Below are 18,237 nucleotides of genomic sequence, written 5' to 3'. Positions count from 1 at the left end.
TTCAAAATTGTTTTAATTGTTGAAGTTTGTCTAAGTGTGTAAGGAAAAAATACTTTTCACTTCTGAAAAAATGCAATTTTCATACCTGTCTTTATTGAAAAGCAGATGCATAGCATAGCAAAGCAATATTTAATGTTTGATCAGTCCCTAGGCAAGTTTTTTCCACTATGTTCAGAAACCGTATTTACATTTTCCCTTTAACCTATATATGAAAACATGTACATGCTATTTGAGACTTTTATTTTTAGCTGTTGTTAGCAATACAACACAAATCCATAAGAAAGCCATTGCTCCTTAAACAAGTCATAAGATATCTACTTGGACTGGGTTATGAGTCGTTGGACTGCAATAAAGATTATTATTATTACTCCTAACTGGACTGGCTCCTCATTTAAAACTGAGGATGTTAGAGTCAAGATGGTTTATTCTTAGAAAAAATGGCTTTCTCTCTGTTCCATGACACACTTTTGTTCAAACCCTAGTCTCTGATCCAGCACTGCTTCAAGATAGCAGCACCAGAAGTGGGAGGAAAAAAAGGAAGCAGGGTGTTTAAACTAGATATATGTCCACCTGGAGAGAAGAGAGGTAGTTGTGTAGGAAAAGAATCAGGATGACTACCCGCCCTATTCTAATCAACTTCGAAGGCAAACCCACGGTGATAGCCCTCACCATAGAAATCAGATGATAATAGCAAAGTTATAAAATTTCCTCCCACATTAACACAGCAAAGCCTTCTTCTCTGTAAAAGTAAGAGGAATAGTTCCTTCTTTTTCTCTGTACCACCAAATTTGGCCAATTTTATTCCATACCACCAAAGGACACCCACAAATTACTCCAATCAATGTCTGTAGAAACATGCAAACATATTATATAAAGGAGTAGCACATTTATTTCACACTGAGGAGCTATTTTTAAATTGTCCCTAGGATGTTAGATTTCCCCCCACCCTGAGATTAAAATGTTAGAGAAAAAAACCCTGGAAATAAGTGGGAAGCCGAGCATTTTTTTTATTTTTGTGTGTGACTCGTGAACATAGTGTACTGTACTTTTCAAGGCTTTTTACCAAAAGAACACTTGTTTTATTGAAGCCTGAACAAATGATAGCTGATATCAAAGGTTTCTGCCGCACTGCCTACAAGTTGCTGGAAGGTCAGTGTAAAAATATATCACTCTGCTTCTGCTAGGGAAGAATGGCTATTGTTGCAACGTGCTCTAAATCCTTTTCACATCTAAGTGGTGCCTGACAAATGTTTGTTCTGTAGGTGCTATGGGAAGTGTAATCATCTCCGTTACTGCCCCTGTAACAAGCTTTATCAGGGTATATCTTGTTCTTGCTTTAATTCTGAAAAACTAGTGACTCTGAGTGAAAGGAGTCTTTAACAGTTCAGCCGCTGCAGCTTTAGCAATTATTGAATGCCACTTCTGAATCTGACCTAGTAATCCATGGTAGTGAAAGCTTGGATTCATTAGTTAATTGGGAAGAACATACCTAAGAACTCTTTTAGTTGCCTGTTGTTTTAAAATTACTATTATTTATAAGATGTTATTAATCCGCCACAATAAAAAAACCAATATAAACTAAACCAAAACCAAACCAAACCAAAAAAGAGCATACAAAGTCCTCTTTCACAAGTACCGTAAATCTTAACTTAATCCACACAGAGAAAGGTGAACCCTCCCAGCTCTCACCCAGGAGCTTTCCTTTCTTCTCCCAACCCCCCACCCTGAAAGAACTTACTTTCCCTGCCTCTCACAGAGGGTCCTTCATCAGCTATCCATCAGTGCTGATCTGCCCACCGCAACCCGAAGAAGAGGCAAGCAGCTTCTGCAGGGAACACACTGGCGAAGCAGTACTCAGCAGGGCTGAACATAGTACTTCCTCCCCCCCTTCCAGACTTCATGTATAATTAGTGTTTAGAACCCTAATTCATACTTGCCAGGTACCCTGTATTTCCTGGGAAATCCCCATTTTTCCCTACCGTTTCCCGGCGGTCTCCCGTTTCAGCTACTGTCCCGTTAATCTCCCTTATTTTGGCTCCTGTTATTTTTCTGGTGCCGCTTTGCCCATCTATGGGCACCAGAAAATGGCGGGCGCGGGCCCCGGAAGTTGGATCTACGCATGTCAGGAAGTGTGTAGACGCAACTTCCGGTGTCGCTTTGCCCATCAATGGGCACCGAAAATGGCCGGCGCCGGCATCGGAAGTTGCGTCTACACACTTCCGGACATGCGTAGACGCGACTTCCGACGCTAGCGCTGGCCATTTTGGCAAGGCAAAGGCTCAAGGAACAAGAAGCACGGCGAAGGTTCAAGGAACAAGAAGCAAGGCGAAGGTACAAGGTTCGAGGATCAAGGCGTCGACAAGGCAAGGATCCACGGAGCAAGGATCAAGACGTCGGCAAGGCAAGGGTCCACGGAGCAAGGATCAAGACGTTGACAAGGCAAGGGTCCACAGAGCAAGAATCAAGGCGTTGGCAAGGCAAGGGTCCATGGAGCAAGGATCAAGACGTCGGCAAGGCAAGGGTCCACGGAGCAAGGATCAAGACGTCGACAAGGCAAGGGTCCACGGAGCAAGAATCAAGGCGTCGGCAAGGCAAGGGTCCACGGAGCAAGGATCAAGACGTCGGCAAAGCAAGGGTCCATGGAGCAAGAATCAAGGCGTCGGCAAGGCAAGGGTCCAAGGAGCAAGAGGCCAGAGGCAAGAGGCAACAGGCAGGGATGGCGTTGCTGTGGCAAAGAGCTGAAGGGAAATGCTGAGCTTTTATCCCTCCCAGCTCCTGCCACCAGGTGCAGTGAGATAACAAGTGGCCTCACCTGAGACACTACTCCTTGCCTCTCCAGCACAAGCTGAGGTCTCCACCTGTGTGGCCACGCCTTGCTTCTCCAGCACAAGCTGAGGCATGCCCCAGTCCTGCAAAGCACTACAGGCCCCAGAGCCTGACTCCTGCCCATACTCCTGACAGCTAGTCCATGATTTGATTCAAGGCCTGGACTGGGGTGGCATGCACAGCCATATGAATTGCACCTCTAGTACCTATGGTCTGACCTTGTCGATTACATATGTGTTCTACTTGTAGGATGAGTTCACAGTGCTTTCTCACATGACTGATAGGCCTGGCCTCATTTGGATTTCACTCTGCTTCAACAGATAAATGATCTATGAAACATCAACATGTCCCCATCAATATGCCTTATTCCCATACAATCACCCTCAAAATTTGAATAAATCTGAACTTGACTGGGAACACACATATATTAACCCCCCCCACCCTTTGAATTGCTTATGGATACAGCCTATTTCATTTTTTGCACATTTGGAGTGGGGGGAATAAATGGAAAAAGAAAAAGAAAAAGTTATACAAAATGCCTCTGTTTTTCATTGTCTGATGTTCAGATTTTATATTTCCAGTCTCCAGTGAATAGAAGCTCAAATATGTACAGTATTTTTCAGCAGGTGATGTTTTCAATTGGTGTATATGAAAATCTCTGAATAGTCTTAAAACATGGTGTTTGAAATAGGGATCTCTGTCTTCTGAAAAATGAATATATATATATATTACATTTTCAGGCTTTACATTTTAAACTGCAACCCTTCTTAGTGTTCTACAATGTTGCCACATCCGAAAATATTATGGTAAAAAATATTGTGAATAGTTGTAATTTTGGGGGAAAGTTTATTTTCTTTTTAAGGAATCATTTCACATCTGAATATTATCCCACAAGGGATATATTTCATCAATAAATTAACAGTGGCTTATATATTAATCCCTTCTCAAACTGCAGGAAGATGTGAAGTCTCACAGCAAATGCTGTAATCTCATAATCTATCTCTTATGCAATTGTTTTTCATGCTTGACGTTCACTGTACCTTGAATTTAGGGAGACTTTGATTGCATAGTTGGGGGAGAGGGAGGAATTCAATGCAATTCTTCCTTTGTGAACACCCATCACTGATGCCAACAGGAGATAAAACGAGTGTGCTGGTCTAATAGCAATGAGTATCATCTTTCTTTAAAATGAATGAGAGTGCTTAACCTGGTCAGGTAAAAAGAGATATAAAAATAATATGATTAGTTCTGAAATATATCAATTTAATCATGTAGCAGCAATTACTACAATGACTCTTCAATCCATCATTTGATTCTAATTGGTGGTTGTTATGGCATTTGAAGTTTTATTTCTGAAGTTCTCTTGTAAGCAAGCAAAATGCATAAGTCTGAAGCATGAATTAGATGTATTGTGATGGAGAAGTATTCTCATTGAGAAAACACACTGTTTAATATGTTGTTGTTGTTGTTTAGTCGTTTAGTCTTGTCCGACTCTTCATGACCCCATGGACCATAGCACGCCAGGCACTCCTGTCTTGCACTGCCTCCTGCAGTTTGGTCAAACTCATGTTAGTAGCTTCGAGAACACTGTCCAACCATCTCATCCTCTGTCGTCCCCTTCTCCTTGTGCCCTCAATCTTTCCCAACATTAGGGTCTTTTCCAGGGAGTCTTCTCTTCTCATGAGGTGGCCAAAGTATTGGAGCCTCAGCTTCATGATCTGTTTAATACATTAGATACATACATAACTGGGAGTAAGTTCTAAGTCAGTAGGATTTGCTTTTGAGTAAACATAAGAGGATTGCACTGAAAGCTTAGTTTTAAAAAGAGCAAGGACAGAGATACCTTTTAAATAACTTGCTACAGAAATGGAAATGGTAGTGAAAACTGTTCTTATTCATAGAGTATATTTTAACTCTGAAACTTACTTACTTAATTTGTATACATCCCTATACTCCCAGGTCTCAGGGTGGTTACAATATGAAATCACAGTATAAAATCACAAAATATATAATAAAAACAAAAAGGGCCCCGTTCTTGTGTTGCCACCTGCCAGACCTCTCGTGGAAGAGGCCCACAAAGAAGATGATCTCAGGGTCAGGTTAGGTTCATATGGAAAGAGGCAGCCCTATAGTTATTGCAGCCCTGAGCTGTTTAAGGCTTTATAGGTCAAAACCAACACTTTGAATTGGGCCTGGAAACTAATTGGTAGCCAGTGCAGTTGGACCAGGATTGGTGTAATATGCTCAATCCCTGGTGAGCATCGTGGCCGCTGAATTCTGCAGTAGCTGAAGTTTCCAAACCGTTTTCAGAGGCAACGCTACGTAGAATGCAATAATTTAACCTTGAGGTTACCAGAGCATAGGCTACCCCTGTCCAGAAAAGGGCGCAGCTGAGCCACCAACCAAAGCTGATAAATGGCACTCAGTGCCGCTGAGGCCAGCCGAGCCTCAAGTGACAGCAAAGGATCCAGGAGTGCTCCCAAACTACATACCAGTATCTTCAGAGGAAGTGTAATTCCATCAAGAGCAGGCAACCTCCCAGCCATCCAGTCTAAGGAACCACCCACTAACAGTGCCTCTGTCTTATCTGGATTGAGTCTCGGTTTGTTGGCTCTCATCCTGTCCATTATCGAGGCAAGACACTGGTCCAGCACTTTCACTGCCTCACCTGCAGATGTAAAGAAGTAGAGCTGAGCGTCACCAGCATATTGCTGACAACGTACGCCAAACCTCCAGATAACTCCAGTGGTTTCATGTAGATGTTGAATAGCATAGGGAATGGGATTGAACCCTGCAGAACCCCACATTGAAGGCTCTACAGGGCTGAAAAAACACTCCCCAAGCAACACCCTCTGGGAACGACCATCCAAGTAGGATAGGAACCACTGCAAAGCAGTGCCACCCACCCCAATTCTGACAGCTGCTCCAGAAGGATACCATTGTCAATGGTATCGAAAGCCAGCACAGACCAAAAACCCACAAAGTTTTCATATCATCTAACTTTAGTAGAGGCAGTTTGATCCTTCAGCAGTAAATTACTGGGTAAAAAGGTAAAGGTAAAGGGACCCCTGACCATTAGGTCCAGTCGTGACCGACTCTGGGGTTGCGCACTCATCTCGCATTATTGGCCGAGGGAGCCGGCGTATAGCTTCCAGGTCATGTGGCCAGCATGACAAAGCCACTTCTGGCAAACCAGAGCAGCACATGGAAACGCCGTTTACCTTCCCGCTGTAGCGGTTCCTATTTATCTACTTGCATTTTGACGTGCTTTCGAACTGCTAGGTTGGCAGGAGCTGGGACCAAGCAACGGGAGCTCACCCCGTCACAGGGATTCGAACCGCCGACCTTCTGATCAGCAAGCCCTAGGCTCAGTGGTTTAACCACAGCGCCACAAAGACTCTAAATAATTACAATATTTATTTGAAATAGCCCTTTGTCTCTTCTGTAGAGGCTTCATGTAAGAGCAAAAAGTGAATGACTATAGTCTTACAGTAGTCCATGTAGTTGTGGCATATAAATTGATCCCAAATTACACCATAAATTCAATTGTAACAACTTCAAGGCTAATTAGAATACTGACATTCTAACACAGGCATCCCCAAACTCCGGCCCTCCAGATGTTTTGGACTACAATTCCCATCTTCCCTGACCACTGGTCCTGTTAGCTAGGGATCATGGGAGTTGTAGGCCAAAACATCTGGAGGGCCGCAGTTTGGGGAAGCCTGATCTAACACATATGTTAACATGAGGGGACTGTTTTCTATTTTTTATGCAGACTTGGTACTTTGATAGTTCCATTGGTTATAAATTTGCTGGAGTTCCTCCATAAGACAAAAGTCCATGTACTACTACAATGACAATATGGTGGATTTCTTTAATGGTTTCATTTTTGGATTGCTGCCCTCTTGATTATGAACTTCTTAAAAATATATGTTCTCTTTCTTCTCAGTGTACCTGCAGGAAAGACATGGTGACAATATCAATGGATATCTTTGTGAGGAAATTTCAGCCAGACAGATACCAGCTGTGGAAACAAGGGAAAGATTTATACACCATTGAACATACAAAGCCCACCCCTGAAATGACACCAGAGGTAAAGGCCTGGTTGCAGAGAAGAAGGAAAACAAAGAGATCTTCCAGGTGGTAATGAATGTTTTGCACTCCATATAGTTGAAGTTTAAATATGATATAATTTCTGTTCTTTTTCAGTGCTTCTCTCCCCTCTCTTCCACTTCTCTCTGCCATTTCCTTTTAAGTTGTTCATTTATTTTAGTCACAGTTAATTTGTGTCTCCTTAAAACCTAACAGTGAGCTTGAGGGCAAAAGAGTCATATTTCACAATGATAATCCTCATTGAAGAAATATATTCATTTTTAAAAGTTTAATGAGAATGCATTACTGAAATTTATATATGTGGAGCTCTGAGCATTAATATAGTATTTGTTCCGTATGAAAATATGCATATTTTCTTTGCTGAGTCCAGAAAAGCATTATTGAGGAGAACTGAGTGAAACACTATCGTTTAGATATTGCAATAAAAATTTCCAAACAAAATCCTTACTTATTTATGTATCCTCAAATTTGCTGTAGCCTTTGGTAAGAGTCCTAACCAGAGGCAGATACATAGTTGGCAGAATGATCAAAAGGTATTGCCAATACCTGGTTATTTATGCTACAGCTGAATAGTGGATTTGAATTTTCTTATTGGCAGCTTTTTTCCAAATATTCTTTTTGTAATTTTGCATTGAGTCCCATGACGTGTTCTTCTGTTGAATCAGAGTCTCCTAACCTGATAATATAAAAATGCTTTGTAAATACTGATAGCAACATAGAATGATATGCCTCTCTTAGAACTTTTTTTCACTTTGCATTAGTTCTATTTCACAGTTTCCTCTAATAAGCTAAGCAATCTAAATATCTGATCTGCTGCTGTAAGATTTTTCCAACTGTGTGTGAATACTACAACTGGACACACAGGCTTTTCAGATAGACTGCAAAACCATGGGTTAGGTATTGATACACCATATCTTTATTACCAAATATTCAAGATTTCAAATGCCTATCAAAGTTGTTTACAAACATACCAATATACAATGAAAATGATGTGAAATCAGAGGTCATCAACTGCTAACTAACTTTACATAAAGATGTTTTCTTAATTTCCTGCATAGGCCTGGCAGCATAGACAGGGTCCCTGCCTGTTGAATCGCTATTGGCAGAGTATTCCAGTAGAATTAATTAATAACAAGATGTCTCAAGTTCCTTTGAATCTTTTTTTTTAGTCTCCAATAAACCTGAGGTCTACTTTGCATGTTTTAGATTATGTGTAAACAATCACATTTAAAGTTCCTGCGTGTGCTTAGTCTAGACTGCATATATTTTTGCAAGTCATTCTCTTGGCCATTTGACAGATTAAATTAGAGTGCAAAACTTAGTTTGGAAGTAGAGAGCAAAAATTTGTCAAGGAGCTGTGGCCTCCCCACCTCATTCCATGTAGCAAAATGCTTAGCTTATGTGCATGTAGTAATATAGGGTTGCCATACACCCGGAATTTTCCAGACATAGCCGGTATTCAGCCCCCTTAAGCAGCGTCCAGGAAAATCCGGATGTATGGCAGCCCATGTTGGTAGCATAGTTTCTGGTGTTTTTCTATAAATGTGCTAAATAGATTTGAGGAGCCAAGCTTGTGTTGTTCAGGCTTGCAATATTCCTTTAAGTTACAACAGATGATCTGGTTCATTTTGTTCTGCCCCTTCTATTGTTTATCATTTTCTTCAGGTTCAGGTGCCTTAAATTTCTGCTTAATAGTTGCAAGTCACAGACGAATTTGAATCAACAGCTGAGTATCAGAAGGTGGTGATCTTACTGGCATTATTTATATTATATATATATATATATATATATATATATATATATATATATATATATATATGAGATTTTTTCAGTTCTTGATTTTGCAGCCTTGTCTGTGTTGCTTTACTGCTCTTTTGGCCTCCTGGCAGTTCTGCATATGTCCTTTTGTTAAACTACGGTAAAATGTGACCTTATGGGAGATTGAAGAATCCACCACTTTTATTGCATCAATTACATGTTGCAGAATACACTCACAAAATACCCACATGTCTGCAGGAGGCCTAATGCACTGGAATGGTGAGGATAAGACTGCTGATGCCTCACTGAGGGTGTTCTCAGGGACCACATGAACAGTTTCTTGCACTGTTTTCCTCAAAGTAGCTCCCTTGGCAAATGGACAGTCTGCCAAACCCACCAAGTAGTAGTAGTAGTAATAATAATAATTTATTATTTATACCCCGCCCATCTGGCTGGGTTTCCCCAGCCACTCTGGGCAGCTTCCAACAGAAATATTAAAATACACTAATTTCTTAAAGATCAAAAGCTTCCCTAAACAGGGCTGCCTTCAGTTGTCCTCTAAAAGTCTGGTAGTTATTTTTCTTTTTGACATCTGGTGGGAGGGCGTTCCACAGGGCGGGTGCCACTACTGAGAAGGCCCTCTGCCTGGTTCCATGTAACTTGGCTTCTCGCAGCGAGGGAACCGCCAGAAGGCCCTCGGCACTGGACCTCAGTGTCCGGGCAGAACGATGGAGGTGGAGATGCTCTTTCACGTATACTGGACCGAGGCCATTTAGGTCTTTAAAGGTCAGCACCAACACTTTGAACTGTGCTTGGAAACGTACAGTAGAGGATGCTGCATTGTACCAAGGATCATCCCGTATGGAACATGACTCTACACCAGTGGTGGCCAAACTTGGCCCTCCAGCTGTTTTGGGACTACAGTTCCCACTACAGTTCCCATCATCCCTGGCCACTGGTCCTGTTAGCAAGGGATGATGGGAGTTGCAGTCCAAAAACAGCTAGAGGGGCAAGTTTGGCCACCATTGCTCTTCTCTCTCTCTCTCTCTCTCTCTCTCACACACACACACACACACACACACACACACACTTAATGATCTTGACATTCTGGACATTATCTGTTACCCTTCCTGACCTCTATCATTCTGATTCTGAACCACCATCACCCCTAAGAAGCCAGCCACCGTAAAAATGCTATATTTTTTTAAACAAATGTGCACTGTTTAATCATCAACCCACATATAGTCTTACATTTACATGTTGAGAACCTGTGGGCTTTAATGTGTGTGTCATATAATTGTACAATGATGCTCTTGTATTGCTGCAGAGAATTGGCAACTTTATTATACAACTGCCATTTGCACTTGGCAGAGAAATTATTTCCTTGTCAGTACAACCCTTATTTATCTGGATAGCCAATTTAAAAGTTAAAATTAAAAGTGGAGACATTATAGTAATTATGTTGAAAGTTTTATCAGATGAGTGCATGTGCTGAATTTATTCACTGTGCTAAGCTTGTGGATGCATTTCCATGCTATTTAATTAGTAGACTTGGCACAAGTGCAAACACAGCAGGAGATGCACGTCCCCCAAATGAAGATAAAATGTTTGTTCTGTTTCACCTCTGCTGTAATATGTCAAGGGAAAAAAAATATGATAATTCTGATTCTGGGAATAATATGCCTTCCAAATAGGGTCCCATAAGTATAGGAACATCAACTCGAGGAAAATAGTGAGGTGATAATGTTTGTGTTCTGGGCGACAGGTTGTGCCGGGGCTGCCGTGGTATGAGAAACTTGTACCGAGACGGAAATCACAGCAGGAAATCACAATTTAAAAATATATCTATTTGTATGTGCTACCACCAGATAGAGGGTTGGCACAGCCAGATCACAAAGCAGCTGGTGCTGAGAATAGAGGTACTTGGCATTTCATGTATGCACAGGTCCTAGCATCTCACTGACACAGCGATCGCCTGCCCACTCGACAGTCTCGTAAGGTGTGAAAGAAGCTTACGTTGCTCCATTCTTAACAGCTTGGTCGGTGGGCTTGCCCACCCATTGCTCCTGTGCAGTTTGGAACTCCTTGTCCAAATCTTGGACTCCGTGAGCTTGAACTGCTACTCTCACTTTTCCTGTCACATAAGTTGAGCGTAAAAGGCGCCTGTTGCTGAGCTTGTATCTCTACTCTGCCTTACTTTCAAGGAAGAGCCTTGTTGTCATGGTCTAAGCAGGGCACATGATGTTTAAATTTTGATATTTAGGTATTAAATACAGGGCGATTCATAATAATGAAGTATACAGTTTCCATTTGTATACTTCATTATGAATCACCCTGTATTATTTCCAAAAACATTGCTACCTATGGTGATAGGAACTTCTTGAATTTTTCCGAATTCAGATTCTGGTAGCTATTGCTAAAGCTGCATTTGCAACTGGTTTAAATTAATGATTTATTTTTTTATTTTTGTAAATGAGATTACAGAAGAACAATCAATCAAAATGTCTTATACATTTTGGGATTTGAGCATCATTGTCGAAGTTTAATGTATCTGGGAGATTGCTGTAATTAACTTAAGTTAGTCTTTGTCATGTTCTACAGAATGCTTCACCAAGTAGCGGTAACTGGTTTTAGAACTAGCTTCAGCATTACCTGAGTTTACTTCATTTAATAAGTAACTTTAAAGAGCTATGACAGCATTAACAACTGATTTAAATTAACATGTTAATCTATTGCTTAATAAATTGTAAACATTACTTTTACACACAGATATGAAAAATTGTCAGGGTGGGGTTTTGCTTAGTCTTTTTTTGTATTCCTAAAAGCAGGTGAAAGGGATATTTATATTGATAAATGTTTTATCTTATCCTAGCCAGACGTTCTGTTTTGACAGCAATATCTCTTATAACAGCTCCCAGCACAGCCGATCACGATCAAAAAAGCTGAAAACTCCAGAGGACAAGAAGGTATCAACCATAGTGGTCGGTACAGAAATCACCGTCGTTGGAGCAGCTCCAGATAGCTTCAAGGTCAAAGAAGAGACATCAGAAAAAGTAAAGGCAGTAAACACAGGACTGCCTTCTGGGGAAGAACAAGATGCAAGCAGGATGCAGATGGATCACAATTTATTGGATAACAAAAAGGTCTCAGGTGAGACGAATGGTGTTTATTTCCCATAGAGTTGTAGGCAGTCGATATTGTGATCCCATAAATCTGCAGGTGAGAAGCCGTACGTTGCTTTGCTCTGTGAAATGACACATCTTAGTAGTCTGCACAGTGCTGTTTCACAGCCATGGGCATTTAGAGCATATTGAATTGCAAAGCAGATTGGGGCAGGACTAGCCGTCTCCTAATATTTCTCCACAGCATAGCTGCAACATTATTCCAAGACAGGTGTAATGGCGAAGGCACAACTGTTGGCAAGCTCCTTTCCTAAGCGTGTATCTGTTTACTTTTGGATTTAGAATTTTATCTTATGTTTTCCTAAAGGCTCAGGGTGCATAACGGTGTGCTAAACAAATAATGAAGTACTGAAATATAAAGCACCTTTCGAAATAAAGTCAACCTCTAAAGAGCCATCAAAAGAAATACCTACAGATATAACACTAGTCGTTCTTTCACTATGGCCCCCTCAACTCCACCTCCCCCCATACAAGCTTTACACCTGTACTGAAGCATGTAGCCCTCACAGTGACTTCTGCAAGTAGCAGGCTGCTCCTCACTTATAGTAATAGGATATTACTATTATTCCAGCAATGTTCTATTCTTGCTCTTTCCATAACAGTGATTTGGGCTGGATTGTTGCACCAAACTAAGAACGATCACAAGAGAGTCTAGTGGCATTCTAAATAAGATAGCTGTTATTTTTACTGCAGGGGAATAACATGGCTATGCATCTGGATTTTTAGCCAAGAATAATTATCTGATTTTTAATCTAAAGGGCAATATCATATATATTTTTTTCCATTTAATGAGACAAGTTCCAGCTAATGATAACATTTCTATACAAAAATAGTTGACATGTCCGAGATAAACATAGCTGTGCAGAGAGAGCAATCTTAACGAAACAAATAATAAAAATGATCTATTGTACAACATCCAGGCTGAAACTGATTGACTTGGTAGTTTGAGGATCTGAGTAGCCAATGACTACTGGCACAAAAACATGATTTCCATGTGTAGCATAGACATTTTTTGAAGTTATCAATGTTGATCTTATCAGCACAGATTTTTTTATTCTAATTTCCATCTCATTCATTAATCTTGATGAAAAGTGAGCCACATTTCCCCTGCTTCTGCAAAAAGTATGAGCAATTAACATGTTTAATTGTCTGCCAAGATTATTTTTACATTGTGATCAAAATGCTGTTGTTGTTAAAACAAACAAAACTGTATTGCCTTCATGCTGAAATTTTGTCCCTAGGTCATAACTCTCCTCATAGCCATGGTCCTCTAATCAAAAAAACACACTCTGAAGCGGAAGAGAAAGGAGATTCTAGCTCTGTGTATTTTTGTTCTGAGGAATCGGGACTGGGCTTACTTTCAACTGCTAGCTGTAACCGGGAAGACAATTTGAAAATTTCAACTACTTCAAGGCGGGCTCTTGAGTATGCTTCTTCCGAAGCTGAGAGCCTGGAGAAAGAAGAAACTAGCAGCTTGTCTGCAGAAGAGGATGATATCAGCGATATTGAAAGCAGTGAAAATGGTTTGGAGCCTGGAGAAATATCACCACTGGTAAGAAAGGGTGTTATCGTTAAAACAATTTGAGCATATTTGATGAATTCAGAATTGCTTAAAATGAGTCCTGGATTTCTTAAGTGTTTAGCACGGTATTAGAGTTCTGAGATCATTTCATTATTATCTATAAATATTTTATCCTCCGGCTTAACAGTTGTATATGTAATGTGCTTTATACTTTCATCTCATTCCAGCTTTTCAACAATCCTCTGCCTTGGATTATTTGTGGTTTTGGATATGACTGAGAGGAAAGCCTCATATTTTGCAAGCTAATACAAGAAAAAACAACAACTATTGACTATTTAATAAAATCTTCCCAGTGTTATGGTGTAGATCAGGGTTCCCCAAACTTGGGTTTCTAGCTGTTGTTGGACAACAACTCACATCATCCCTAGCTAGCACAACCGGTGGTCAGAGGTGATGGGAATTGCAGTCCAAAATAGTTAGAGACCCAAGTTTGGAAAACCTCCCCATACATTGTTGTGAGATTTGAACCTCCTAGACAATACCTCCCCATACACTGTTGTGAGATCTGATATTATCTACAGTAAATTATAGGAATGAAATTAGCTAATAATAATAATAATAATACTTAACATTTTACAGTTCATTTATTACAAATTATCTCAATGATCTTTGCCACAGCCCTGAAAGGTGGATCAGCTTTATAATCCCTGTACTGCAATTATGTGGTATGTGTGAGACTGAACGTGAAGTGGAACATCCAAAAATCCACCTAGTGGTTGTGGTGAAATTTTTGAACTGGTGCAACTCACTACCCTAAATAGAACTGTTGTTCAAATCTTACCACATTTTATAAGACATCCCATTTTGATTGGTAGCAAATGTCCATGTGAAAGAGACTCCAGTGAGATAATAAGCAGAGCTGCATTAACTAACTTGGAGGCTAGATCTGCTTCTGGCACCTGCAGAGAGCAGCCCTTTTTGAATTGCCAGATGTTCCTAAGAGAGTGGAAAAGACACTTTGGAGCTAAGAATAAAACAGCACTTGCCCTTTTACCGACATAAATAGCAAACTCATCATTGTTTTACAGAATGAGATTTAGCAGTCCCAAGGCCAGTCCTCCTGTTTTAATATAAAGTGCTAATAAACATCTTCTCAGTGGTGAGATTCTGCATAACAGCTTCATGTTTAATTCATTTGGTTGGGTACTTTTTAGCTATTCCTTAGTGGGGTTTTCAAATATTTTCCAATATGTTTGCATGCTGTGTCCGTCTTGTAGTGGCACACAAACGTTTTATAGGGTTGCTGCTGAAAAAGCTGTCTCTTAGCCTTTCCGCACAGCTACTTTGCTTTGTTTGATGAATCTGCCACATTCTTTAATCATAAGAGCAGCTGTACTGCATTAGGCTAATGATCCTTCCAGGTCAGTGTCCTGTTTCCTTGAGTGGTCAGACCTGGCTGCCGAGGGATCTGTATGGCAGCTGCAGGGTACTAATTGAGCCTTCCATTTCCCACCAAGCACTGCCAGCCTCTTGAATTTCCAAGTTTTATGAGTAACCTTGTAGCTAGAACAGAATAGTTGAATTACTACCTAATATTCATTGGCGTTCAACCACCTTCTGTAGCATCCTTTCCCAACCTGGTGCTTTCCAGATGTTTTGGACTGTACCTACCATCATCCCTCATCAGTGGCCATGCTATCTGGGGCTGATGGGAAATGAAGAACTGGAGGGCACCTCCTTGAGGATAGCTGCTTTATAGCTAACAAGGGTTTGGATAGGCTTGCAAGATCCTAGTAAACTGAATGTTGGTGAAGACATTTGCGACAACCATTAAAGTCTCAGCACTTATTTAACCAAAGAACTGTAGCTTTGACCCTCAATAATGAGGCTGTCATCTTGAAGATACAACTTTGTAGAAAAGCCCCCCAAGTTGTATTCAGCCAGGCTCTACTCAGAGGAAAGCCATTAAAATCAACAGCCTCATTAATTTTAAAGGGTCTACTCTGACTAAAATTGGATACAACCCATTGCTTCTCTAACTTTTAATCTTGACAGAGTAAGCTACTTCTTCCTGGACGTAGTAGAGTGGAATTGCCTTGATCTCAGGCTGCTACTCCAACCTATTATGCGAGGGCAGTTGCAGAGCTCGGCATCTTTACACAGATCTGCAGAAGAGTCTCTAGAAACTTAGGGAACACTATGATAAATGGTGTTTTGTAGGTACAGGCATTTCAGCTACCAATGAACCTGAAGTTTCAGGTTCTTGAAAATGTCTAATTTCCAAGCTTTGGGGAAAAATATACCCTGCAAGGAAGAGGCTGTGAAGCTATCCCACAGTATTTGAATTATTTTATCAAAGACCACAAAAGGGTCATTCTTTTATTTCCCACTCCTTTTGTGATGGGGGGGGAAATCCCATTTTATCTGCTCACCACCAGACTGTATTCTGATAGTTACCAAGCTAAACAGGAAAAAAGCCTATTAGAAAAGGAAAAAAACCCCATGAAATTTGAAATCCTGATTCTTCTATTGAGAAAACAAATGTGGACATGCACTTTCAACACTAATAGGCAAAAGAGGACTTTTAGTTTAAAAACAACAATGCTGCTACTATTTCTACTTTTTTTTCAACTATTTAGTTGCATTGAACTGCAAGCATTTATAGATATGTATTTTTTGCCTGCTATCTTACTACTGCCCCCTTAAAACACCATCTAAAATCTACCCAGAATGCTTTAATACCAGCAAAAGCACATTTAAAGGACATGGGTTCGCCCAAAGAATCCTGGGAACTGTAGTTTACCCTTCACAGGACTATAATTCCCAGCACCCTTAAACTACATTTCCCAGGATTCTTTGGGGGAACCCATGTCCTTTAAACGTATAGTGTGATTGTGACCTTTAGTTAATATATGTTTTCTTTCTTCCATCCCTTTAGGATATTTTTGGTGTGCCTTAAATGAAAAAAAAAATGTATGTTGTTTCTTTCAGATACCTGAAGGAGAGAGAACAAAAACATCTAAAAGTTGGCGTCATCCGCTAAGTAAACCCCCTGCCAGATCTCCTATGACGCTGGTTAAACAGCAGGCAGTAAGCGATGAAGGTGAGCATGCCTTTTAAAATCCCCTCTAATAATATATCTTTCAGCCAATATAAATGCATCTGCATACACTTAATGTTGCACAGTACTGAAGACGAAAGGATATTTGACCGTGTGCCAGAAACTCAACTGCTGCAGAATGAGCTGCATTAAAAGCTTTCAGCATGCTTCCTGAAAACATGATGTCTTTTTTTGTACTTTCCCACCCTTCCTTTCTCTTAAATCCTTCTAAACGCATTGGAAGGGACTTGTAAGAAGCTCAGAACAGTATGAAGTCACTTAAATACTACATGGATGATAAAAGCTCATTCGGCAACCAGATAGTCTTTGTTGGATTTCTCAGCAATTAGCTTTGGCACAGAACATTACACTTTATGGTATGAAGGCAAGCAGAGCTAAACAGGACACTTCTAGATCTTCGGAACCAACAAAGAACAAATTTGCTGTTTTGTTCTCTTCTATAAATATCTAGCTGGACCTTGAAAATAATCTGATTCTCTGGTAGATTTTGTTTATCACGAAGGCTCATGAAAGAGACACTGTGTTGGAAGCAAGGAAACAGGAGAAGTAGGAAAGAAGCTGGCAGTGCTCTTTCACAAAGATTTGCAAAAGAGGCTGTACAAGAGTTCTCTATAGTAGATAGATTCTGTTCTTGTGCCTTATGGCTCTGATTGTGCGAGAGGTTATGTAAGCTCATTTACGAGTGGAGTAACATACTTGTGTTTTGTTTCACTTTGGTTGTTCCACACTGGCACATGAGGTTTTGCATCTATCCTGCTGTTTTTCTTCTGAACAATGTCAGAAGGGTTACTAGCATCCTTCAATCTTTGAATTCTCTGTTGCAAGTTCAGTAATGTAAAGGGAGAGAGAAGTATTGCCCCCTCCTCCCCAGAGTTGTTGAGAAAAGCCTCAGTGTTTTGTGCATTAGAAATGCCGGCAGGTCTATATAAACGTACATATGGAGAAGTATGATCTCATAAACAGTGAGGTCAGATTGAAACGAAATGCAAAAACTACAATCTTTGACAATTACATTAAAGCTTAAACGGATGAAAATAAGCATATTGTCAAAAACATGTTTACTGCAAATTTATTTCATTTCTGCAAATTTTGCCATTCCATTGTATAACATAATCATATAAAGTAAAGGTAAAGGGACCCCTAACCATTAGGTCCAGTCGTGACCGACTCTGGGGTTGCGTGCTCATCTCGCATTATTGGCCGAGGGAGCCGGCGTATAGCTTCCAGGTCATGTGGCCAGCATGACAAAGCTGCTTCTGGCAAACCAGAGCAGCACATGGAAACGCCGTTTACCTTCCCGCTGTAGCAGTTCCTATTTATCTACTTGCATTTTGACGTGCTTTCGAACTGCTAGGTTGGCAGGAGCTGGGACCAAGCAACGGGAGCTCACCCCGTCACAGGGATTTGAACCGCCGACCTTCTGATCAGCAAGCCCTAGGCTCAGCGCCACCTGTTATATCAATTCAATTGGAATACATTATTAAAGTATGGTAGTACTTCCTGAATGTATTTTCAGCATGGAAATGTAAACATGTTTGTAAAATCCATATAGCAGCTTTCTAGATCATTAGGCTAGTGTGGTCATGCATTTCTGTTACATAGCACAACAAATGATAGCTTTACTAATAAAAGCTCCCCTTGCCTTTAAAAAAGAAAAAGAAAAGAAGAAGAAACATTTAATGAGTTTCCTTTTTAGAATAGTTCTGTTGATGGTC

General features: G+C 40.5%; 1 protein-coding gene across 6 annotated transcripts in view; it reads left to right on the top strand.

Annotated features, from left to right (window-relative positions):
• KDM4C (lysine demethylase 4C) overlaps positions 1 to 18,237 on the top strand; it is a 209,774-nt gene that overhangs the window by 88,705 nt on the left and 102,832 nt on the right. For 3 of the 6 annotated variants that reach the window (XM_035140870.3, XM_088659061.1, XM_088659062.1), the window contains 4 exons: positions 6,776 to 6,966; positions 11,609 to 11,847; positions 13,121 to 13,431; positions 16,393 to 16,504. In XM_035140870.3, coding sequence (XP_034996761.1) covers positions 6,776 to 6,966; positions 11,609 to 11,847; positions 13,121 to 13,431; positions 16,393 to 16,504 — 853 coding nt within the window. Of the gene's footprint in view, positions 1 to 6,775; positions 6,970 to 11,608; positions 11,848 to 13,120; positions 13,432 to 16,392; positions 16,505 to 18,237 lie in introns of all 6 variants that reach the window. The other 3 variants (XM_035140866.3, XM_035140867.3, XM_060269021.2) reach the window with 1 other exon arrangement.

This window comes from Zootoca vivipara, chromosome 15 (assembly GCF_965207765.1).
Source record: "Zootoca vivipara chromosome 15, rZooViv2.hap1.1, whole genome shotgun sequence".
In the NCBI taxonomy this organism is placed as follows: Eukaryota; Metazoa; Chordata; class Lepidosauria; order Squamata; family Lacertidae; genus Zootoca; species Zootoca vivipara.
The sequence above is the reverse complement of the archived record's forward strand: the minus strand, read 5'-3'. Positions and strand labels throughout refer to the sequence as shown.